The following is a 26,962-nucleotide window of genomic DNA, read 5'->3' as shown; positions in this document are numbered from 1 at the left end:
CCCTCCTTCCTCAAGAGCTATACTACCTACCTGCCAACTTTCTCTCCAAATTTGTCTTTTATGAAAAAACTTTAATATTCACACAAACCCTCCCTGAACCTCCTTAAATCCCATGCCCTATTCCTTCACATAGAATGATAACTAAATTTCATCTTCGCCCACTCTAATTCCACTTCCCTAATTAGAAATTCTGAAGTCTCCTACCTGACCATAACCTTCTACTACTCTACCCACTTATCCTGGGTCTGACTCTTCCTAAACCTATTCTTCACTCTCATCAAGACCTCCAATCCCTCTACCCCTCAACCCTTTCTTCAAGCCAGCTGTTATACTTGCACAGACTTCACTTTCCTCCCTCTCCAGTCTCAACTCGAAAGGTAACTATTCCATAATACCTTGCTTCCTTGAAATATAGGCCTTAGATTATTCACACTATCTCCTTCCTCCACACATATTCATAAACTGTTGAATGCAGCTGGATGAGTCCTGTTGACTGGATACAATTCATGTTTTTCAACCTCAACTGGGCCCTCACTGCAACAGAGCAATCATTTATTCTTCCCTTACCTTAGTCCCCAGAGAGGCTATTCCAGAACATCCTCTTCACTCCCTGTTCTTTCCTAGATTATTTCAAAAGTCTCCTAATTGACTGATCTCGAGTTTTCTCCACTATGGGTCATCCTCTATAAAACTACTAAATGACTTCTCCTTTAGTGTAGATATGACCATTATCAACCCTTTTAATCCTATAAACTCCAGCAACTATAGCCAACTGGATAAAATATAACATCATCTACTTATATTTAAAGTTCTTTATAACCTGATCCCAACCTATCTTTCCAGTCTTTCCTGGGCAATGTCCTCTCCCCATTATGATAAAATCAAACTGGTCTTGTCTTTGATTTTCACAAACAAAACCCCATCTCTCATCACCCATCTCTTTGCATTGGTCATCCCTCAAGCCTCTACCTCAGAGTTCCTCTTTTAAGATTCAACTCAATTACCACTTTCTAAATGAGGTCTTTTCTGGATTCTTGTAACCATTAGAGTCCTTCTCTAGATTATTTTATATTTACCTGTTTTGTTTTTATTTACTTTTATGGTACAAATTAAAACTCTCTCCCCCACTAAATTGTAAACGCGGTACCAGGTGGATGGATACCTATCACAAAGTAAGGGCTTAATAAGTGATGGCAAGGGATTTAAGGAAGCCTTAAGGAAGAAATGGATTATACTGTCAGATGGGTTTAGAAGGAAGTACAGAATTCTGACCAATGTAGTGATCAGTCTTGACTTAGAGAACAAATGCTTCCTCCTTCATGGTAGACAGATGATGGACTAAAATAGTGAGAAGAGGTATATGCTGTTGCCAGATACAGCCAAAGACTTTGTTATAGAAGTTTCACTTCTTTGGGGAGAAAGGAGAAACCCTGGGAAGCATCAACAAAGTAATGAAAGCCAAGTGGTTGGATTCAAGAACACAGCATAGCATGGGGGAAAAGCACCAGACCTGGGGACCAGAAGACTTGGGGTAAAAGTGCCAACTCTTCCCTTTACCAGCTCCATAACCAAGGGCAGATCAACTGTTCTCAGTTTTAGTTTCCTGATCTATAAAATAATAGGGCTGAGCCAGATGTTCTCTATGGTCCCTTTCAGTTCTAACACATTCTATGATTCTGTGTCTGCGCTACTAATAAATTAATGTCGGCCTAGAGGGAGTCTTTAGTGGAATAATAAAAGACTTTGGGGTCTCCTGTCATTAATTTTTAAACTCACTAAAGAATTTTAATCCATGACTTGGATGAAGCATAAATGATCTGTTTATCAAATGTATAGAAGACTTCAAGAAGCAGGGAAGGCAAATAATTTGCTAATATAATCAGGATACCAAAAGATGTCAGAGTAAACTAAAGATAAAAAGATAAAGATTCATACTAAATTTCAAGACTTACACTCATGTTCAAAAAAAAAACCCTACATACAGAGTGAAAGTGATACAGAGAAAACACATTAAGATGAAAGCACATTGAAAAGGTGATGTAAGGGGTGGCTAGGTTGCACAGTGGTTAGAGCACCGGCTCTGGAGTCAGGAGTACCTGAGTTCAAATCCGGCCTCAGAAACTTAATAATTACCTAGCTGTGTGGCCTTGGGCAAGCCACTTAACCCCATTGCCTTAGAAAAGAAGGAATGAAAAACCAATCATCCAAAAGTACTGGCTAAAGAAACTAAAGATATTAAGGCCAAGACAAAATAATTGTTTTTAAATATCTGAAGGGCAGTCAGAGAAGAAGCATCAGGCAGGCTCTAGAAGAAAATCTTGAACAATAGGCAGAAGCTAAAGGGAAGAAATATTGGTTAAATTTTGAGATGCCCAAGAATCATATGGGCAATCTCAGTTCCACTTTTGAGGTCTTCAAGCAGAGGATGGATTTGTCTGGAATACTAGATGGGATTCATTCTCTGGTCAGGAGTCAGGCTGACCTCTAATGTCCTTTTCAACTCTGCAAATCTATGATTTTTATCTATAATGTGACTGTGTCTACTATGATGTTAGAAACCTTGAAAGAAGGAGTTGTGACCATAAATAAAGCAGAAACAAGCATCAGGTAAATTTAGCTGACAGAGAAGTCCTAAACTACTTGCTGCTTTTCCAAACATTCAGATTCCTTAGAAGAAAGCCATTTTAGAAAAAAAAAAAGTGGCTGTCAAAATACTTCAAATAAAGTAACTATTAAATCAGCTTGGAGAATCTGAAACAATAACACTCTAGAAATATTGCTATATAAAAACAACAAAAGAACAAGCAAAATCATATTATTACCCTCCTTCCCCCCCATGAAATTATTAAGGAAAAAATTTTCAAATCTCCACAAACTTTCTCCTTTAAAAACTTACAAATACTTCTCCCTCCACACCCTCCTCCCACCAAACAAGTAAATCTATCATCAAATTGTGCATTTTCAACACTAAATGCAAGAAAACCTAACATCACTAATCCTCATCATTTGACTAGGGATTTATAGCGAGCCATAAAGAATGAAAAACCTAGAGGACATCCCTACTACTCACTAGGACAACTGATTAATCCAGTCTGATAAAGAAATCAGAGGCTTACTTGGCTCACTCTTTTTCTTGGAAGATTTCTTCTTTGATGGGGCTTCGAGCTTTGGCTCCTCATGGTTGACAATAACTTCTGCCTTTTTACTGGCAGCTGGGGCACTAGTCTTTGTGCCAACAGGAGGAACAGCAACCACAGGGACCTCTTTGGGAGCAGCTTCAAGCACTGAAGACTTGGAGGAAAGGACATGCATTGAACTCACAACAGGGCTGGGTGCTGGCTCCACCTTTGCCACCTTCTTTTCCTTCTTCCTCTTTTCCTTAGGGGATGAAGCAGGCTGCCCTTGTAAGGGTGCAGGGGCACTTGCTACCACAGCTGCTATTGGTGCTACTTGCACTGCTGCTACTGGTACTGCCTGAGCTGCTGCTGCTGCTGCTGCCCGAGCTGCCTTTGCTGCTGCCCGCCCTCCTGAGGCTGCTTGTGCTGGTGCTCCTTGCCCTCCTGGTGATGTTGGCACTATTGGTACTGCCTGTGCTGCTGCTGTTTGCGCTTCTGCCTGTACTGCTGCCGCTGCCCGAGCTGCTTTTGCTGCAGCCCGTCCTGGTGTTGCTGCCCCTTCCCCTACTGGTGATGCTGGTACTTCCTGTACTGCTCCCTCTGCTGCTGCTGCCTGTGCTGCCGCTGCCCGAGCTGCCCGTGCTGCCCGCTTCCCCAATGGTGCTGGTTCTGTTGCCCCTTGCCCCACTGGTACTTCCTGTACTGCTGCCTGTGCTGCTGCTGCCGCTGCCTGTGCTGCTGCCGCTGCCCGAGCTGCCCGTGCTGCCCGCTTTCCTAATGGTGCTGGTGCTGCTTCCCCTTGCCCCACTGGTGATGCTGGGACTGCCTGCACTGCTGCCTCAGTTGCTGCCTGGGCTGCCGCTGCCCGAGCCGCCCGAGCCGCCCGCTTCCCTAATGGTGCTGGTTCTGTTGCCCCTTCCCCTACTGGTGATGTTGGTGGCACTGGGACTGCCTGCACTGCTGCTGCCTGGGCTGCTGCTGCTGCTGCTCTCGCTGCTCGTGCAGCCCGCTTCCCTAATGGTGGCGGTGCTCCTTGCTCTACTGGGGATGATGGCACCACTGCCACAGCTGCTGCTCTTTCTGGTAGTGCTGCTGCTGCTCCTTTTGTTTGCGGTGCCACTGCTCCTTTCGATGGTGTTACTTTGCTTGGTTGCACTGATGCTCCTTTAGCTGGTTGTGCTGATGTTGCTCCTCCTTTTGCTGACTGCACCACTGCTCCTTTGTTTGGTTGCACTGTGGCTATTCCTCCTTTTGTTGGTTGCACTGTTGCTCCTTTGTTTGACTGCACTGCTGCTGCTGCCCCTTTAGTTGACTGTGCTACTGAGGCTCCTCCTTTTGTCGGTTGCACTTGTGGTGCTCCTCCTTTTGTTGATTGAACTTGTGATGCTCCTCCTTTAGTTGGTTGCGTTGCTGCTGCTGCTCCTTTAGTGGGCTGTGCTGCTGTTCCTCCTTTAGTTGATGGTTGTGCTGCTGCTGCTGCTGCTCCTCCTCCTTTAGTTGGCTGCACTGCTGCTGCTCCTCCTTTTGTTGATGGTTGTGCTGCTGCTGCTCCTCCTTTTGTTGATGGTTGTGCTGCTGCTGCTCCTCCTTTTGTTGATGGTTGTGCTGCTACTGCTCCTCCTTTAGTTGGCTGCACTGCTGCTGCTGCTCCTCCTTTTGTTGATGGTTGTGCTGCTGCTGCTCCTCCTTTAGTTGCCTGCATGGCTGCTGTTCCTCCTTTTGCTGATGGTTGCACGACTGCTGCAGCTCCTTTAGTTGATGGGTGCACGGCTACTGCGGCTCCTTTGGTTGATGGAGGTGATGCTGCTGCTGCTGCTGCTGCTGCTGCTCCTGCTACTCCTTTGGTTGCTTTTGGTGGTGGCACGCCTGTTGGTGCCACTGAAGATTTAGAAGGCTTGATAGGTTCTACCACAATAGGAGTCACTACCACACCTCTCTCAGATGTAGGATCTTTGGAGATGCCAGTTATGTTGGGAAGCAATTCTGGTTCAGGTATTTTCCCATTGGGTTTCTCCTCCTTTTTCTTTGCCCGGCCCTTCTTCTCCACAGGTTTCTCCTTCTTTTTCTTTTCTACTTTCTGATGGAAAGTTTTTGCCATTTCCTTACGCTGATTGGCTAGGGCTTCTTCATAGGATGTCTCCTTCATGGAGAAGGTAGATACCAGGAAGATTCCAATGGCTGAAATGACCATGAATCCACCAAACACCATAACTCCCAAGGTCTGGGGGTCATAGATATCCATCACGGCTTGACTTTCTTTTACCTGTCAAACACATACACACAAAAAAGCTTAATTCAGAGATGAGACGCAAAGTTCCACCCTCCCTCTTGAGTTCTCAGTACTGCTAGCTTCAGACTAATTAAAAAAAGAAAGAAAGCAAACAGAACAAAATCCACATCATTCCTCTTATAAAATAGATTGGACCCAAAACTAAGAAAATCTTTCAGCTGCATTTGAAAGACATACTGCTGAAACAAAGATGTTCAAAGTATTATTCAGGTTACCAACAACAGCATCCAATAGCCAGGGAAGAGTAAACTGTTGAATGTCAGTTCTGGGTGTACTCTGACTTACAATGTAGCCCTGTCTAAAGCACATTTTCTGTACCTGCACTTCCTACAACTCAGGAACATACCATCTGTCCCTAAAGTCAAGCCAAGTTTCAATGAAACTATGAAAAAATACTACCTGATTCAAACTGAGAGTCTCATTTCTATTACAGGAAGCTACCACCAAATGAGTGATGTAAAAGAAATCACATTTTAAGAAATGACAAGGAAGAAGATTCCAGAAATACCTGGAGAGACTTGCACAAACGCATGCAAAGTGAAATGAGCAGAGCCAAGAGTACACAGTAACAGCAATACTGCACGGTGATCAGCTAAGAAAGACTTAGTTCTTCTCAGCAATATAATGATCAAAGACAATCCCAAAGGACTCATGAAAAACACAGTCCATCACCAGAGGAAGAGCCGATGGAGTCTGAATGCAGACTGAAGCACACATGCTTGTTCTTTTTTTCTTTTGATCAATTTCTTCTTTCACAACATGACTAACATGGAAATATACACTTTACATAATTGTTCATATATGTGAAACCTATAAAAAACTGCTTATCTTCTTAGGGAAAAGGGTAGTAATGGAATGTGGGAGGAAGGAAATTTGAAATTCAAAATTTTTAAAAACTGAATGCTAAAAATTATCTTTACAGATAATTGGGAAAAAATAAAATATGATTTACAAAAAAAATTTTTTATATCATTTTACCTAAGGCCCCAGGTTCCTGATATACAAAATAAGGATACTGAACCATATGAATATGAAAGCCTAATAGTGCTAATATTCTGTGCTAATATTCTAGTGCTAATATTTTTATTCTATGATTACAAAAAAATCATTCACATTACACTACTGTGGTAGTAGTATAATAGCTGTAGTGGTGGTGGAGGTGGTGGTATGGTGGTAACAGCAGCAGCAATAGATAGCAGTTATCTAATACTCTAAAAGCACTTCAAATAACAATATGACAAATAAACAGTTTGTTATCACATTCCAGGTGTCCAGAAGTGAGGGTACAAAACAGAAATGAGCCTGACTTCATAGTAATGCATTGTAAAAGTAAAAGAGATGCTGAACTGATAGAAGAAGATATCAAACCTAAACTTTCCAGCTCCCAGAATCCTACATCTATATGCAGCATCCTGCAGCTACATCCTGATAGGTTGTTGGATGGTTATAAGAATGCCTATAAAATGGTCTACAGCTGCAGGTAGAAGTGAAGGAAGGGCTCAAGTATTCACAATATGAAATGAAATACTTTATTTCTAGTTTCTGTTGTATGAAGAACCAAAAGAACACTTCACAAATATGACAAATTGGTTTTCAATAGATCAACAAATCACTATTTCTAAGGAACCTCAAGTATTTTTGCTATACAGATCACTGTGTTATAATGGCATGGATAGATTGACTCAAAAATTGAAAGAAATGAAAAGAAAAAACCCCCCATACATTTCTAAGCAATAGACCTAATATCTGAACTTCAACTCAAAGAAACTGTTAAACTGTTAAAAAAAAATGATTTTGGAGTCAACAATTTTCAGAAGTTTTTAAATGTATCAATTCTTAATTGTTTTTAGTATGCCCCCCAAAACAACTCTTCATTATATATTACAAAAGTCTTACTTTACACTTAATCTCTAATAAAGACAGACAAGAAGAAAAGCTGAAAAATTATTCCAAAGACTTTGGAATAAATGCTTTCGAGTTTGAGCTGCATGCTTAATTTTCTCTATATTATACTATAACCTATCAGATTAGAAATAGCAAATTCAAGCCTTTATCCCAACTATAACTGTAAATGCATTCTGGAGAGAGAGAAAAAGACAGGCAGCATTCATGCTTCCAAATGAATTTGGAACTCAGTCCATGATTCCACTGACAACAGGAGTCCTATCAAGAGTTCCCTAGTTTGGGGCAGCTAGGTGGCGTAGTGGATAAAGCACCGGCCCTGGAGTCAGAGTACCTGGGTTCAAATCCAGTCTCAGGCACTTAATAATTACCTAGCTGTGTGGCCTTGGGCAAGCCACTTAACCCCATTTGCCTTGGAAAAAAAAAAACCCTAAAAAAAAAGTTCCCTAGTTAATAGGTTGTCATAAATTTGCCTTTCTAGGAATAGAACATACACAAGTCAAAAACTAGAAAGTCAAACTAGGGCATTGTTCATTCTTAGAATAAACAAATGAGCAGGTGAGAGGAAAAGATGGGGAAAGTGGGAAAAGAAGTGGTTTTGATGTTTCCTACTGTCTGTTTTGAAGGGCTAAGAGGCCCTATTATCATAAGACATTCTTTAGGGTAAACTTATTTTATGAGATCATAAAAAGGACCTCTCAAGTACCTTTATTTTCAGCTATCATAAAGAAAATCACAATTCAATAACATATCAGAGTATGATAGAAATGAGAATTCCACTTAAATTTAAAAGTCCTCCTTTCCTTTTTCCTCCAGAAGACAAGAGGATCATAGATTTAGATTTATAAAGTACCCTTAGAAGTCAAAATACCATAAATCTAAGTCAATAACAAAAAACACAGGGGCAGCTAGGTGGCGCAGTGGATTGAGCACCGGCCCTGGAGTCAGAAGTACCTCAGTTCAAATCCGGCCTCAGACACTTAATAATCACCTAGCTGTGTGGCTTGGGCAAGCCACTTAACCCCATTTGCCTTGCAAAAACTAAAAAAAAAAAAAATAATAATAACAAAAACAATAATAATATTTACTGACTTTCATATAGTGCTTTAAAGTTTGCAAAGTAGTTACATAAATTAACTCATAAGCTAGCAATGATCAAGCTATCAGAAATAAACAAAACTAATAATTTTTTTTCTAATAAGCTTTGGTGATACACCCCCAACCACACAAAGAAGTTCCAAGAAACTGAAAAGTCATAGGTCTTAAGAGTGCCATAAGATCAAAGATCAAAAAAAATCAGAGTCCTTAGAGTTTATTTAGGACAGCCCCCTCATGTTTTAGTTTTACAAAACTGAGGCCAAGGGAACTGCAATCATAGACATAGAGATAGAAGGAGTTTTAGAGGCTATCAAATCTAATTCCCTTACAGATGAGAAAAATGATATTCCAGGAGAGTGACTTGCCCATGGATATACAGCTATTAAATATCCACAGTGGAATTTTAACATTGATCCTTGGTCTCCAGAATTGGAGTTAACAATCTTCCCAATTTACAATGCATAAGGCTGTGCAGACAAGCAAAGCTGGGAAAAGTTGCCTTTAATTTATTCCATTTTAAGCAAACAAATGTTACAATAAAGATACTAAGGAGGCGTACCCTAGAAAAACAGGGTAAGCACCCCTCAGGTATCAGCAAAACTTGAATTCAAAAGTTCTACTCCTAAACCTGCTGACTAGTGACCCTGATAAAGCATGTCCCTTGGTCTCCAAATTTCAAAAAAAAAACAACAAAACCCTTAAAAATGGAAAATTTTAGTTTTTATTAAGACTTGAATTTTTAAAACTAAAAGTTAATAAGTTTACAGGAAACTCCTTACATAAATAAAATAGATAGGGATCCTCCCCCCCCCCCCCCGCAAAAGAAAGGGATGATAAAAAAAATATGTTGTCTGTGGGGAAAAAAATTTAGAAAGGATTATTTCCATGCAAATTAATATTTCACAGCAAAACACAAATGGGTTTATCTGACTTCAACAAGAGAGAAATACTTTAAAAAGAAATCTTTTCCCTATTTCTAGGGAACAATTTGGTGGATGGCTGAATAAACTATTATTTCTGGATATGATAGGATGGTGTAACACAATAAAGAATGACAAATAAAAAGTATACCAAGAAATATGCCTAAGCTCATGAAGTAAAGCAAAAGCAGAACCAGAAGAAGATGGTATAGCAACAATAAAAGAAATGATATACACAAATTCAGGTTGAATGGCTAAAGACAATGAAAGGGAACTTGAAAAGGAAATGGCAACTAATAAGTTGTTACATCTAGCTATATACTATATACAATTTTTAAAGTAAAATGAGTTGTAAACGTAAGTATTTTTGTTATTCTTTGAAGTTAAGTTCAAAATAAAGTGATTCTTATCAAAATTATAAGCAATAACTTTCCTACAAAACTGTTTAAATCTCTCTTTTTGACCTGGACATGTTGCTGAAATACATTCAAAATTTGGGTTTTGAATAAACTTGGGATTAACCTGGCTGAATTTTGCAAATAAGCATTTTCAACACATCACTCACAACCTTTCATCATAAACTAAAGACACAGCAGACACCAGTAAGATTTTCCCAAGGGCCTTCTCTAGGTATTTAAGTAATTATAAAGGAAGGATAGAAGGTAAAGTTGTATACAACTAAACACATATATTTATGGAAATGCTTAAAATTTGACAATTAAAATTATACAAAATCATTCCTCCCCTTAGAAGGGGAGGAATTTACCTGTTTTGCTCAGAGGCCAGAACAAGGTCTAATAATGAGTAAGCTGATCAACAAGCATTTATGGAGATGACTGTGTGCCAGGATATAATGAAAGAGAAAAAACAGTTCCCTGTGTTCAGGGTGAGTCCTCTTCTCTTTTTCTTTGATAGCTGGAATTTTTAACTTTTTTCTGCATCAAGATAATCTGGTAAATCCTTTGAAACCTTTTTCAGAATTATGTTTTTAAATAGATACTGTAAAATATAAAGCTGTACAAAAAAAGAAACCAATTATATGGAATCAATAGTTATCAAAATAGTTTTAAAAAACAAGTTAATAGACCCCAGGCTAGGAAGCCCTGCTATGCCTTCCCTTAGTGATCTCATTAGCTCCCATGAGGTTCCATCTATTTTCTCTAAGGAGGTGATGATTCCCATATCCAGTCCTAATCACTCTCCTGAATTTTCAGTCCCACATCACCAACTGCCTTTTGAAATGTCTCAAATTAGATATCCCACAAGCATCTCAAACTCAACATGAACAAAAAAGAACTCATTATGTTTCCCTCCAAACCCTACCCTCTTCTATAGAATTCCTATGGTGGTAAAAGATACCATGGTGTTTCCCAGTTTCCAACCTTGGTACCATCTTCCACTATCCTGAATGTGAACTCTTTGATAACAAGGACTGTTTGTTGTTTTTTTTTCTTCATGATATCTGGCACAATCTAAATAACTTGTTGATTATATTAACTGATACATTTATGGGGTGGACTAAATGGCTTGTGAAAATCTAAAATGCTAACAGCATTTCCTTTGAAATAAAAAAAAAATGGTATTACAGAAGGTAGACATAACAGCCACAGCAGGATAAGTAGAAAAAAATGAAAGTGCTAAAAAACATTTTTTAACGGGCCATTTAAGATCACAACTTAAGAACCTGAATTAATTCAATTCAAATTGAAATAAATATTTATAAAGTGCCTCCTAAGTAAGATTTCACAACAATCCCACCCAGCAATAGCTTACTGAAATCCTGGGGTCCATAACCAAAAGTGAAATATTCAAAAAATCATCTCCAATCCTCCCCCTCCCACTAAAACAAACAATTTTTTACTTCAGATAGAATTGTAAAGCATAGAGCCATATAATAGAGAAAGTTATGTGAAGAGAGAGCTCAAGTTGGCATCATGGGGCCAACTCTCATGACTGGCTTTTTTTTAATAGAACAAATTTGATATACTCCAATCAGTGACAGCTGGAATCAAAGAATATTTGGCCACAAGTTCCAACTGCTTCTTAGTCAGAGCCTGATGCTACTAAAGAAATGTCATGAAAACAAACCAGAAAAGGCCCTTTATTAAAGTCCAAAAATAGTTGTTGGTTCTTGGGAGAACAGAGAAACTAAGGAAACATATCTCCGAAGTCATGATCTGGAACTTTTCCTGAAGAAAAACAGAGAAAAAAATGACTAGAGAAAACCAAAATGGCCCCTTTTTTAAAATCTAAAAATAAAAATGGAATTCAGTCAATCTTCCCACATTAAAGGAACTTCCCATTTTAAACATTATAAAACAATATAAACAGAGACATTCTATTATGAGTTTATAATTGCATTTCCTGGATCATTTTGGAGTCAGGAAAAATAAAGTAGCAATAAAAATTATTTATGTTTCAATATTTCAAATAACTAAAACTTTTCAATAGTGATATTCTTAACAAGTCTATACCTGAAAATCTCATATACATCCCTGTCTCCTTCCTCTCCAATATATCTCATCAACTGCTAAGTGTTACCCATTCTATCACTACTATATTTCCCAAATATATTCCTTTCCAATTGAACATTCATGATGCTGGTTGCTGGGGAACAAGATATTGATGGAACTGAGGAGCTACTCTTGCACAATGTCAGCTCTAGACCTTGGAAGCAAGTAAGTTGTAGTAGTGCTGACCTAGTGCAGATAGATGAATTTTCCCCTGGAGTGGACTGATCTGTGACACTGACTGATCTAGGGGTCCTCTCAACAATATAAAAGTAACTTAAGAATATAGTAAGAGACTCAGGGAAAAGTCTCAAACTTACTAGCTTGTTTTTTTAACTTTCTTGACCCAATTTTTATTTGGTTTTATCCTCTGAACTGTTTTCAAACTGCTTAAAAAAAGGGAAGGGGAGAGATTAGAATATGATTTTAGTAAAAATGATTGTATGAACTCTTGGGTTTTTGGAGATCCACTGCATCACATACAGAATAGCTACTGGGGAGCTAGTTCATTACCTGTCATCACTTGCAGTGTCTACTGGAAGAAGCTCCTAATTGGAGCTCTGTCTTCCAAGCTCTTCTCTCTCCCATTTATACTTACATACAGCAAGTAGACTAAATCTTCCTAGATCTACAAGTCTGTCATTCTCCTACTCAAGATGTCCTAAGGGTTCCCTACCTCTGTCAGGATAAAATGCAAGCTCTTCAGCTTAGCATGGGAATCTCTTCAAAATCTGTAGTCTGCCTTTTAAGTCTTCAAGCACATTATTCCTCTCACCCCAAATGACCTGACTTGCTGTCCTCTAGCCTCTCTTGCACACGCCTAGAAATACAACCCCTCTTCACCTTCCTCTTAGTAACTATGTTTTCTATCAAGACTCAGCTTATGTACCATCTTTTATCTTCTTGATGCTGTTAGCTGTTAATATTCCCTCTCTGTTCAAATCTTGGTGTGTAGACTTACATTATAAAATTCCATCTATCCTTCCACTAGAATAAAAGCTCTATTGAGGGCAGGGTCTGGTTTTCTTTTTTTTATATTTCTATCATATATCAGAATACCTTTTACCTACCAGTCTTTAACAATGTTTACTGTAGAAGCATGGGTCTTCTGAAGTATCTAAAAATGTTATAGTATCTTAAAATGTTATATCCAAATACACTAAATAACACTCCCAGGAAATTAGGTCACAAATCATTATTGCTACTTTCACAGAAGACAAGATATGTGAAATAACCTGTCCGTGAGTGCCTTAGCAATCATCTCCCTATCATAAAAAGGCTTGTACATAATCATTTTAATATTCACCCCAGTCCTCATCCATGTTAGTCTACAAAGTTAAGTGGTGTAGTGGACAGAGAATTAGATTTAGGAATCAAAAAGACCTGAATTCAAATTCATCCTTTCTCAGATAACTTAATGTGAACATGGGCAAAAACACTTAAACCTCTCAGGCCGTCTCCTAATCTGTAAAATGCAGATATAATACTGTGAGGATCAAATAAGGCAAAATGCATAAAAGCACTTTGAAATGATAACTTGTATTATTGTTATTACCTGAAACTGTCCTTTACTTACAAAGAGTAGAAATTCATTTGTCAAAAGGAAGAGCTCCCTGAATTATTCTACTGAAAGATATTATACTGTTACATAATAACCAGGAGAGAAGATGGTCTAAGCCAGTCACACAGGCATATCTCATGCAAAAAAAAAAAAAAAAAAAACAACCCATAAAATAAAAGGTTATCCTTTTTTAGTTTAATTTCATTAAAATTAAAAATTTCATTAAAACATTATTAGATGAAAAATCTCTATCGCAGTAGTTTTGGGTTATTGGCTTTTTTTTGGCAAGGCAGTGGGGTTAAATGACTTGCCCAAGGTCACATAGCTAAGTATATTAAGGGTCTGAGACCAAATGTGAACTTAAGTCCTCCTGACTTCTTGCTCTATCTGTACCACCTCAATAAAGGAAGTACTAGATCTCTCTCTCTCCAGCCTCCTATTCCTCAGTCTGAAAGCAGTTTCTCTGGCCTAATTTATAAATCTTCCTAATAACAAGGGAAGGCAGGATGGGGATCCCCTCCCCCAGCCCAGAACTCTGCGGACAGCATGGTCGACATCATGGCAGACCTACCAACCCGCATGACTCAACACTGATTTCCCCATTGTCCATCTTTATCTGTCTGGGACGGAATTCAGAATTCCCAGACCCTCAAACTCATCCTTCCCTTTCCAAAGATGGTAGATGGAGTTCCTTCAGTTCACTCTACCAACTTCCAAACACACCACACAGATGAGCAAGGAGTCACTAATTATAATCATTCTAGTGAAACGGTGAACTTCAACCCTTTGTCAATGGATCTGCCCCTGGAACATAAGTGTGATTCTCCAAGCACTATCAGCCCAACTGCACAACACTTAGAATTTCTGGATATTTTCATCCAACTTGTATCTTGTCTCCCAATTAGAATGTAAGGCTCTTAAGAACAAAGGCTGTCTGATCTTTCTATTTACATCCCTAGTCCTTAGCAAAATACTCAGCACATAGTTAGGTACTAATAAAGGTTTTTTAATTTATTTACTTTTTTTTTATTTGTAAAGTATTTTCCTCCATAGAACCCTGCAATGGGGAATAAGTAAAAGAGGCTAAGTAGCCAGCCTATAGTCACATATCAAATTGAACATTGTTGCAAGAATTCAAATCCTCATTTCCTGAGGAAGACTCTTTCATAAAACATGCTGTCATAGTTAAATCACAATAATGATCCACCCTGAGTAAAAAAAAAAGCCATTTTAGGGAAGTGAACAAGGAAGTGGAGAATATATCCACTTAAAATAATTCAGTTAGACAAATTCCAAAACAATACAAAAGAAAACTATCAGTGTCTTGCATGTGCCCATGTTTTCCAGGTACTAAACTCAATTAATCAGGAATGTCTATTCTTCAAAATCAATACTTAAATGAGACAAAGCTTTAATTAAGAGCCTGCTATAAGCCAGGCAGGGAAGCGTCTAGAGCACTGGGCCTAAAGACAGGAAGATATCCTCCAGAGTTAAAATCCACTTCATAGGTGTGTGACCCTGGGCAAGTCATTTAATCCTGATTGCCTGTTTTCTCATCTGTATAATGAGCTGTGGAAGGAAACAGCAAAACCGCTTCAGTATCTTTGCCAAGAAAACCTCAAATAGGGTCAAAATAGTTGGACACGACTGAACAATAAACCATAACAAAGATGGTGCTGCTGCTAAGAGCAGGCCCTTAAGACAGAGCAGAAAGAAAGTCCCTTTCACAGGAGTTCACATTCTAATCAGATACTTAAAAGTATGGAGAACAGGTGGAGTTAAAATCAGAAGGGAAGGAACTATCAACAAGGAGGAGCAAAAAAGACTTTCTGCAAAAGATGGGAAGGAAACCAAAGAGACAAGTGACAGAGCAGAGCATTCCAGTGATGGTAGACAGTATAAATGAAGAAATAGGAGATGGAGTACTGTATTCCAAGAAGGGCAGTGTTGTCGGATCACGGAATGTATTCAAAGACTGTTAAAGAGGGAAGGGGCCAGGTTTAAAGAGCTTTAAACTTCAAAGAGAAGACTTTCTTTCTTTCTGTTAGGTTTTTGCAAGGCAAATGGGGTTAAGTGGCTTGCCCAAGGCCACACAGCTAGGTAATTATTAAGTGTCTGAGACTGGATTTGAACCCAGGTACTCCTGACTCCAAGGCCAGTGCTTTATCCACTACGCCACCTAGCTGCGCGAGAAGACTTTCAATGTCCAATTCTAAAGGTGATGAAGCTAGTGGAGTTTACTGTGAAAAGAAATGACAGTCAGGCCCCACATTTTAAGAAAAGATGTTTTAGAAAGGCAGGAGACTTGAGGCAGGGAAACCATTTAGAAAGTTCTCATAATAGTCCAGGCAAGAAGAGGAGGAGTGCCCAAAAAAGGGTGGTGACAATGTGAGTGAAAATATGGGTGAGTATATGAGTGATATCATATAGGTAGAAATGACAAGATTTGACAATGGGGTAATTCTGTGAGGTGAGAGGGAGGAGTTGAAATCAACCAATGCTACACATTTTGGGAGGAAAAACCTGACATGTTTCTCTAAGTGAGGTTTCTTGTGAAGAACAGAATCACTTGTGAGTACACTTTACTAAATTTTTTTCCATATTTGATTACAAACTGTTGGTTTTCTTCTCAATTTTTATGGTTAAGAGAAAACATGGAGTTAGCCCTTAAAAGATCAGATTCATAGATCCTATTTCATTTGGTCCTTTTCAAACACTCCTCTCTGATGAGTAAATCCCCTGACCAAACTGTTTCCTCCTAAAAAGAAGATAATCATTGACTTGTTTAATTACAAATTATCAAGGTTTTACTCTAATTACTTCAAGTCATATTTTCAGCATATGCCATAAGTCAAAGGAAACCTATTACAATGGAGCTAAGACAGTCAGTATTGTTAAAGCCTGTAGTACGTTAAAGGGAAGTAAGTCTTACAGTCTCCCTAATGTCTCCTTCTGATAAAAATGCTTTCACAGACATTATTCTTTTTATCTCCACATAATTTCTGTGCCCAGAAAGTTATCCAAGACTCTTGACTTAGGTCAGGACTTTATCAAGGGATTTAATAAGAAGTTAGATGAGGAAGAGAATGAGTAAAGTATCTTAACAATGTACTTTTACTCCTATCATGTGACCTTGTCAACCCTGATGTGCTTTTATCACTGACCTTTTCAACACACTCAAAATTCAAAGGAAGCCTTTGATAGAAAAATGTGAGGGGTTTGGCAGCTTAGTATAAAGGACCTTTGTAAAGCTCTGCCATCTACCTCAAAAAGTAAAACAATTATTAAAAAAAAAAACCAACAATCCACCACTGAGACTTTTCATTGATTTCTACAAATTGAATTTTTTTCCAGTTATGAGTGTTGTGTTTTAATGATTCTTTGCTTTACATTTTTTAATTTAAACTATCCAGTACCACCAGAAATTGAAAACCTGCTTCACTAAAATAAATGTATGCCCAATACTGGTTACTCAAAATGTATAGCAATGGCCTAGAGGGGTGGAAATGTCTGGTTAAATAGAAATGTGCATTTATATTTCAAGATGTCAGAAACATATACAAAAATAAACTAATAAACACTGTTAGTAATGCTCAACAAATTTATCCCAAAATGAGAGGGCTGGACAAAAACAATGCTATGGTCTAGACCTGCTCTAAATTCTGATTTGAGCTTCTAGTTTTAATTTCACAAAGTCTTAACCTTAAAGACAGTGTAATTATGGTGGAAAGGATACTAGTCTTAGTCAGAAGACCTCAGCTATTTAGTTATACAAGTCATTTGGGCAGGTCAATGACTTAATTTCTGAACTTTAAGTTTCTTCTGTCAAATGAAGTTGACTGAGAAGATGTCTAAGGTCTCTTCAAGCTCTAAAAACCTATAGGCTCATATTATTATCACCAGAAAGTTGACCACTGAATGAATTGGGAAGGACTGCCAGTTCTAAAACACTATTTAAAGGCAAAGGTTATGTTATAATCTGAAACAGTGGAAAAGGCACTCTCATAAAAGAAATCACTAAATCTTGAAATACTGAATTGTCTTAAAATTTCATAAAATTCTGAGAATCAAATGGCAAAGTATACTATGTAATTACAAAAGGTTATAAATGTAAATTAGTAGAAGGAATTCAAAACATAGAGTAGTTCTATGATGGGAGACAAATGAGTTATGTTGGCTACTCTTCAGCAAAGAAAAGGGAGGACAGTCCCACATCTACATTGTGATCCACTGGTTATAGAGTCCTCACTCAAACAAACCAGGTGTCAAATCCAAGGTTTCTATTTGACTATGATGCTACTGACCTAGAATACTACCCTGCCTCAACACCTTTATCCCCTCAACTTCTTTGTATAAGGAGATATTTGCCTTCACACAAAAAGTCCTCATTAAATTAAAAAGAAAACCACAAGGAAAAAGAAAGGAAACTTTTTAACTATTTACACATGTTCTTTATCTATGATAAACACATGCCTACCCTCTTTTCCACAAACTTCCATTTTATTAAAATGCTATTTAAGTTTTTTAAATTTTTATTTCAATTTAGGTTTGTTTCTTTCCCAATGTGTTACCAAGGATCTCTGTTATTCCAAAACTACCATAGGATTTTCTATACTTTTAAAGATTATACAAAGAATGAAGACTGTCTATTAATTACCCAATTTTGATGAGCTAGTTTGAATAGTAGGCTCTAAAAGCACACTGCTATAGTGGTAACCAAGACTGGAATGGCATTTTTTAAATTTTTAATAGATAATAGAGAAACAAGTGCCTAATCAATCACTTTACTTCCAGGCCCTGAGCTATAATGTGCAAAAAAACTTACTACAATCCAATTCAGTAAATTCCTACAACATACGAGGCACTATTCCAGATGCTAGTTACAAAGAAAAAAAATAAAGATAAGTGCTGCTTTCAAGGAGCTCATATTCCATGAGGGAGAAAACTATATATATCAATAAGCAATTCAAAGTATTGGGGTGGGGGGATTAGCATTAGGTATATATGATAAGGAAAGAGTTCAGTAGAGCTCTTTAGATAGTCACACTTGAGCAGAATTTGGAATGCTATTAAGAATTCCAAAAGGATATGGGACTTAGGTGACATGGGAAAGTATTCCAGGATGGGAAATGATCTGTGTGGTCAGATACAGAAGACAGTGTACAGAAAATAACAAGTAAACCAGTCTGGATGTAACACAGCATGTGAGGAGTAGTAATAGAAAATGTCTGTAAAGACAATTAGTTACAATATTTACATTAGTACTTTTAAGTCTTGTAAAGTACCTTACTTTTATCTAATTTCTTCTCATTTGATCAATAGATCAATACTGTGAAATTGATATTATTATTATTACTATTATTATCCCCATTTTAAAAATCAGGAAACCACTGTCCCAGGGCCTTCGTGAGTTGAAGTGCAGCATTCCATCCATTAGACCATGCCAATAAAAGGAGTTTACATTTGATCCTAAAGCAATAGGGAGCCACTGAAGCTTCTTTGACAGGGTCAGAACTGAACTTTGGGAATCTCAATTTAGTAATTAGGTGGAGGATGAATTGAAGATCAAAGAGAATGGGGGTAGAAAGACCAACTTATGAGGCCAATTTGCTGTTAAGTAAGAAGTGATGAGAGCCTGAAATAAGAGTGATGACTCTAGTGTAGAGAAAGGGACAGAGTCTAGATATTTCATCGATATGAAATTGACTAATTTTGACCACTTATTGGATATGGAGAGTGAGACGAAGTCAAGAATGATTTTGAGTGTGTGGCCAGTTCTGAGGATTAAAAAAAAAAAAAATGATGGTATCCTTGACAGAAATAAACAAGTTAGGAAGAGGGGCATTTTCTGTAAGTTGGTTTTTGTTATTTTTTTTTTAGGGAGGGGAATAATGGATTCCATTCTTCCAAGTATAAGGATACAAAGGAATATGAAAAGACCTTCATAAAATAATATAAAGTTAAAAAAACAAAAGAAGGGAATATATATACTACCCATATTAAGAGGAAATGAGTATTGAATGGACAAATGAAAAATGCTGGTTGTCATGTAAAGGGAGTGATGTGCAAAAGTAAATATACCTTAAAGCGATTTACTAAGTAAGTCTGAATAAGCTACACTGATATTTAATCTTATTTTTAATATATCATTTAATTTTTTTAAAGGAGACTTAAGTAGATTAATGCCCTCATTCTAGGATCCATTAGGGTATTTTAGTGACTGCTTGAAAACAACATAGTAAAGAATCAAAGCTGAGAGAATAATTAACAAAATATCTTCACATACATTACTTCAAAACTGCCCTCTAAAAGTAGCTTATGAGTTATAAAGACTGGAAGATTATCCTCAAGAAACAACAGCTCAACCAGTATTTTGCCTATATGGTTAAGCACTGGCAGAGTTGGACTCATACTCTCATTTTCTGACTCCACATCCCCTGTTTTTCTCCATTTTCTCTTCACTGACTTTATGGCAGTCATTCACTAAGTGCATAGGTATAGGAATAAATAGAAAAGCAAAATGAAGCTAAGGTCTCATTTACACACAGCATCAGAATCTTCATCTGGCTTTCTATCCCCAGGACCCTCAGCTGAGCTTGGCACAAGGTGGTACCTGCTAAACATCAATGCATAAACAAATTATGAGGAACAATTCCTTTGCAGGCTATATCATAGTAATAATCCAATCCTTTTCTCTTCCATTTCCCTTAGTTTGGGGTTTTCCTCAGCACTGGTGTCAAATTGAGTATGGCTCCTTCTACATACCAAAGACACTGTAGAATAAATGGAAGATGAGAAGCAATATGATTTAAAGGCAAGAATACTGGGCCTGTTTCTTCCCCCCCACCCACTTCCTCCCCACACATTTGATTTACCCAATTAGGCCTCACTGATTATAACTCAGTATCTTTAAAATCCACTGCTTTCTTTCATTCAACGGGCACCACCCCACTGCAGGGTCATCACCTCATCAGCTTCCTACATCTCCCTGCCTAGTGTCTCAGTCCTTCACCTTCCCACTGATTGGTGCTACCACACTGATGGATTTATTTTCTTAAAGCACACTCTAGTCATGTAATACTCCTCATCATCTTTGTCCCATCTAAATACAAGGGCAGGTTGGAACCTTTGGCCCTCAGACTATACTGGTGTGTTATTGCCAAGACTGCAGGTGGGACTCAAAATTCAATAAATCTAGCAGCTTTTGAGGGGTGAATTAGTTTGACCAAATATAGTCCAAAAAAGATGTTATAAATACCCAAATGGCCCTTGGCAGAAAAGTTCTCCACCCCTGATCTAAAACTTTCAATAATTCTTTATTTCCTAATGAATTTTACCACTTACTACTTAATTGCTCCATTACTTAACTTGTCTGGTACTTAATTTTTTCATCTATAAATTGAGACAGTTGATTAGACAGCCTCTGATGTGATGAAATCCAATTCCATCATTCCATTCAAAATTCTTCATAATATTCTGAAGCTACCTTTCCATCTTCATCTCCTGCCACTTGTATTTGCATATACTCTTTCATTTGACTATTCTCTCCCATCACAAAAATCTGCCACCTAATCACTGAAATTGCCCTGTGCATTCCTACCTTCACACCTTTGCTCCAAATGATCCCTCTGGAATGCCCTACTCATTTCAAGAGAGACAGAATTTGTTCAGTTCTTACCCATCCTGAAAGAACTAGCATAAATGTTAGCTTTATCAAGTTGCCTCTCATTTCTTCCCTCATTCTCTTCATCCCAGAAATTTCTTCCTCCTTATTGTACATTCACACCCTACTTCATATTCTAATTATTTGTACAGCATGAATCCCTTGAGGGTAGGGACTATGACTTAGAATCTCATAAAATAGTCTTGGAAAGTATCTCAGGAAAAAGAAAGAATCTCAGACATGACTTAGCCTAACTCATACTTGAACAAGAATGCTCTCCATAATATAACTACAAATGGTCATACAGTTATTGCTTGAAGACCTCCAGTGACAGAGAACTCACTAACACTATAATAATAGCTAAGTAAATGACTCTGGTACCTTTGTCCAAGTCCTATTGAAACTCCAGTCCCACATAAACTGCCTATTAGACACTTCCAACTGGATGTCCCCAGAAGCATCTCAGTACATCCAGAACAGAACTCAACTTCCTCTAAATTCAATCCCCAAACTTCCCTGTTTCAGCTAGGGACACTAAAATTCATAATCTGAGTCTCCCCTTCCCTCAGTCCAGATTTCCAATCAGAGACCAAATTTCATTGATTCTTCCTCTACATCTCTTCTCCTCTGTCCCCTTCTCTTCTCCACTTGCACAAAAAGTACCATGTCAAGCCTTTATCAATTCTCACCTGAGATTGCAAAAGCCTCTTAATTGGGCTCTCTGCTTCCAGTCTGTCCCTCTCTCCAATGCATCCTCCCCTCCTTCAGAGTACTTCCACTTAGGAAGCTGTCCAAATCCACCTAAAATTCAGGTATAATCATTTCACTATCCTGCTCAAGAAATTTCAATGGCTCATTACCTCTAGGTCAGGGTTTCTTTATATGGAGTACACAGACTTCCAAGGGGTCCATGAATAGATATGAGGAGATTCTTAAAAAATGAATGGGAAAGATAATTATATCTTTTTTTTTACTACCTATAACTGATATTTAGTATTTGCTTTAATTATGAATAATAAAACATATATATTTTCAAAGAGGATGCATAATCTTTACCAGCTTGTCAAAGGGCTCCATTTTTTTAAAAAAAAAAAGGCCATTTCTCTTTTTGAATGGCTCTGATTTGCTAACAAGTTTTTTGCTATATCATCCCTAGAACTTGCCTCTTGCCAACTTGAACCTTTTGCTCTTGATTCTGTCCTCTGTGGTTGAGCTAAAATAACAGCTTTCAAATATACATGACGATAGTTGACAAGCCCCTGCTTCAAATCTTTTCATCTCCAGATAAAATTTCCCCAGTTCATTCAATAGATCCTCATATTGCCAAGCTTTCAAGGCCTTCACCATCCTAGTTGCCTTCCTCTGGACAATCTCCATATCTTCAATCATCAAATTTCTTCCAGGATGAATCATGTAAATCTAGAATCTCCAAAATTTTTTATTGTGAGACCCTAACAGTAAAAAATAATAGGTATAATACATTTAATAACATAGTTTTATGAATTACTGTATGTAATATTGTACTAACATGTACATTATGAAACGCAAAAAAAAGACATTTTAAAACAATGAAATACACATATTATTTGATCTCTTTACAATTGAAAAAAAAGTGTTTCTTGAAAGTAATGTCAATATGGTCTTAGAAAATGTCCTTTGTATCTTCTAGGGGACAGGGTGAACTTATAAATAATAATTGCTCTCCTCCATCTCCTTGATGATGGAGACATTCTGAACTACTACTTTTTCCTACACAAAACAAACATGTCACCCCCTTTTGTCTGTCTTTATCTCATCTGAATCCCACACCTGGAATGCCTGCCCTCCTCACCTGTGCCTCTTACACTCCTTCAAAGCTCAGTTCAAATACCACCTTCTACAGGAGGTCTGATCTAGTTCTGCAGCTCCTCTAAGGACTCCTCCTTTCTGCTCGGTAGGCATCTGGTGTATCCATATTTATGTAGATGTTTCCCATTAGACTAGCTCCTAGAGAGAAGGTACTATGTTTAGCCTTTTTTTTTTTTTGGATTCTCAGTGTTTAGGACAGTCCTTGGTAGACAGTAAGTGCTTAAGTAATGCTTCCTGTATTTGTTCAACAACAAATGTCCTTAGTAAAACATGGGATTCTTACAGCTGAACCCAAGTTACTCCAGATGTGGCAGGTCTAAGGGCAGAGTTCAATAACACTATCACCTGGACAGGATGTTTGTCAAAGTACAGTCCAAAACTGCTCTAGTTTTCTTGGCTGTTGACTCATATTGAGCTTGCAGTTCACTAAAAAACCCAGATCTTTTTCTGGCAGATGGCTGTCTAGGTCCTTCCCCATCTTGGATTTTTAAAAAAATCAACTTCACAGGTGCAAGTCTAAGATTTCACATTTATCCCTATTAAATTTCATCTCATTAATTCAGCTCAGTGTTCTAGCTTACCAAGATCTTTCTGAATCTTGACTGCCAGCCAGTGGGCTAGTCTTCCCTCCCCTGCTTTGTGTTATCCACAAAGTCAGTAAACATTCTTCGTTGTATTCCTCACAGTATCTTGCATAGAGATGGACACCAAATAAATATTTGCTGTACCTTTAAATTCTGTACAAGCCACAAGTCAGCTGTTTATTATCTGTATTTATTCTTCATCTGTATGTCTTCTATATAGGTCTGTATCAGTGGTATTTGTTTTAACTTGTAACCCATAGAAGAGTGATAACTCACATTTCTAAAGCTTCTAAAGTTCTCATCAGTCAATCAAAAGTATGTATTATTTATTAAGCACCTACTATATGGCAGGCCTTATGTTAGGCACTGATACAAGTACAAAGAACGAAACAATCACTATTTACAAAAGGCCTTCATTCTAATGGGAGAAACAAGTACATTTGAAAAGATATACAGCACAAATATTAAGGGAATAAAGAAAAATATATAGAAAGTCATTAATTACCATTAAAAGGCAGTTAGAGAGGGAGGGCACTACCACGTGTGTGGGGGTGGGGTGGGGAAAGGGCTGATTCAGAAAACAATATGTGAGAATTCTGAGGTGGAGGTTAAGAAAGGGAGGAACTCTGAGGTGGAGGTAAGAAAGTGGTTCATTCCAAGCACAGGAGTGCTGAAGAACATCACAGAGCAGAGATGACAGTGGAGTGCTCAAGAAAATATGACAGCAGAACAGAAACTCTGGTGAGTCTGGCAGAGCTGCAAAGGCTTCAAAGGCAGGCCTATGGACTGACTGTATGTGGACTGTGAACCAGTCCAGCTCACACTGGAGCTGCCCACTGCCACCAGGTGATGATGAGTCCTTTGGGCTTCCACAGATCAATAAGATGGAGGGACTGTGACCTGCCTCCCTGGAGGAGGAGGACCCAAGTGGATGAATTCAACAGATTCTTTAAGTGTTGTCCCACAAGCACTGAAGTTATTTCTATAACACTAAATAATGGCAAATACTTCACAATTACTTTATGAAATAGCTAGGGAAATTATGTTTATTCCCTTTTGTTCTGAGGTGGAAACAAATTCAGGAGGTTAAATGACCTGCCTATATTCACACCATCAATAAGAAGTAAGGACTTGTACCTCTCTTGTACCCCAAACTCCTCTTTTTTACAGAGGAGGAAATTGATGCTGATAGGTACCAATAACTAACATTTAGTGAACAATTTAAAGTTTTGCAAAGGTGTCTTAACATGCATCATTTCATTTGATCTTTTTAATCACCATTGAGGAAAATTCTACAGTTATTACCCTTTACAAATGAGGAAACTGAGGCTTAGAAGGGTTACATGATAACCCAAACTCACCCAGCTAGTGAGTATACAAGGTAGCACAGAGCCAACGTTTTCCAAAAATCCAAATCCAAAAGCAGTCTTTCCATGAATCTGCACTGCCTCAGTGGCACTAGAGAGATAACTATTAAAATGCTTTTTTTAAAAAAAATCTTTTTAAGGCAGTGAAGCTTTATTTTGAAACTGGTAAGAAGAGAGGCTAGGTGGCACAGTGGATAGAGCACCGGCCCTGGAGTCAGGAGTACCTGAGTTCAAATCTGACCTCAGACACATAATCACCTAGCTGTGTGACCTTGGGCAAGCCACTTAACCCCCATTGCCTTGCAAAAACCTTAAAAAAAACAAAGAAACTGATAAGAAAAACTATCCAAAGATTTGAAATATATAGACAAGAGGTCTGAGCTATGGTCAAGAAGTAGAAGACCTGAGTTCAAGTCCCACAAGCAATATACATAATGGCTATGGGATCCAGGCAAATAACCTAATCTCTCAGTTGCTTAGGCTCTAAGACAAATCAATTATGGTACTGCATTTTCATCAAATATGGTACTGCAGGAATTTTTTTTATAGGGAATTCCTTATGCCAATAAAATCACAGGACTAGTCCAAAAAAAAAAAAGAAAAAAGAAAAAAAGATAAGCTATCTAAAAATAAGACTCTTACACAACCCTTGGCTTTTCACTGTTTGCCTGGCTTGCTTATTTAAAAATCTGCATCTCAAGCACATAGATTTGTGTCTGGCACTTAGTAGGAACTTAATATAGTCTAACTGATTTATGTTCAGGGTCTTTGCAAAAACAGGTACAATCATTGACCTGTCTCAGAACAAGGAGAATTGCATATTACAATTAGGATGGGGGCAAACCATTGCATATTACAATTAGGATGGGGGCAAACCGGCCCTGGAATCAGGAGTACCTGGGTTCAAATCTGGTCTCAGACACTTAATAATTACCTAGCTGTGTGGCCTTGGGCAAGCCACTTAACCCCATTGCCTTGCAAAAACCTAAAAAAAACAAAACAAAAAAAAATCAATTAGGATGACAAGTCCAATTAACAAATAGAATGTTTAGCCACACTAATAGGGCTACTTTCAAACAAAAGGTTTTCAAAATGGAAGGAAAATAACTGAATACCTTAAGATCTGAATGATACTGATTCAATTCTGAATTTTAATACTGACCCGGAGGGGAAGAGAGGAAGCAATCATGTACATAGTGCCTACTATGTGCCAGTCATTATGATAAATGCTTTTTACAAATAGTACTTTATTTAGATCTCACAATAACCCTGTGAGGCTGGAGCTGTTATTATTACCATTTTTTTTTCAGTTGAAGAAAGATCAAGATTAAGCAACTTATCCTGAGACCCACAACAGGTAAGTATCTGAGGCCAAAATTCAGGTCTTTCAGACAATGGCCAGGTGCTCTATTCACTCCACCACTAGCTGTTCAATATTCCAGTTTACCTAAGTTCCTATCCTCAAAAGCAGTATTTTGACATAAATATTTTGCAGTCTTGGAATCACCATGTCCTGAATCCACATGCCTGCCCTAAGATCATTTTAGTCTAACTGTTTGAGATCATCAGTTCTCCAAGTATGGTCTAGGATAAAGATTGTTTTCATTATGATACTAAGATATTTTAATGTGTAGCATCATAAATATTGATAGATATAACCTATATAAACAAAAACTCTTAGAGGGGAAGAGGTCCTCAAAAATTTTTAAGAGTATAAAAAAGGGCTAAAACAAAAAAGTTTGCTACCTGCTGATTTAGATAAAAGTTAAAAAGAATTACTCAGGGTTCTGAAAAATCTTTTAAGAAAATCTCATTAGGTAGAATAAACCAATATTCCAACTACGTAATTTACATTTAACTTGATAATTATAGCAGGCTGTCCACACATGGCTCATTTCAAAAAAGGCAATTGCTCAAATGTGACTTAATGCTTAAGATTTACTTAAAACAATTCCCCTCTTGCTCTAAAACAATCCTAGCATGATACTTGTCAGTACAACTGCTAACTTTGTTTAAAGAATTTCAGATCATCAGTCCCAACTATAGAGAAGAAACTGGCTCATATAAAAGGACTTGTAAAGAATCCTTCCAATTATTGGGAAA

At 37.8% G+C, this 26,962-nt stretch overlaps 1 protein-coding gene across 3 annotated transcripts in view; it reads right to left on the bottom strand.

Annotated features, from left to right (window-relative positions):
- The window catches only part of RRBP1 (ribosome binding protein 1), a 127,590-nt gene that overhangs the window by 98,748 nt on the left and 1,880 nt on the right, over positions 1 to 26,962 (bottom strand). For all 3 annotated transcript variants that reach the window (XM_074209387.1, XM_074209388.1, XM_074209389.1), the window contains exon 2: positions 3,117 to 5,379. In XM_074209387.1, coding sequence (XP_074065488.1) covers positions 3,117 to 5,358 — 2,242 coding nt within the window. In that variant the 5' untranslated portion in view covers positions 5,359 to 5,379. The remainder of the gene's footprint in view (positions 1 to 3,116; positions 5,380 to 26,962) is intronic.

The sequence above is a fragment of the Macrotis lagotis genome, chromosome 1, assembly GCF_037893015.1.
Source record: "Macrotis lagotis isolate mMagLag1 chromosome 1, bilby.v1.9.chrom.fasta, whole genome shotgun sequence".
NCBI classification, from domain to species: domain Eukaryota; kingdom Metazoa; phylum Chordata; class Mammalia; order Peramelemorphia; family Peramelidae; genus Macrotis; species Macrotis lagotis.
Note: the sequence above shows the minus strand (reverse complement) of the source record. Positions and strands in the feature narration are given on the sequence as shown.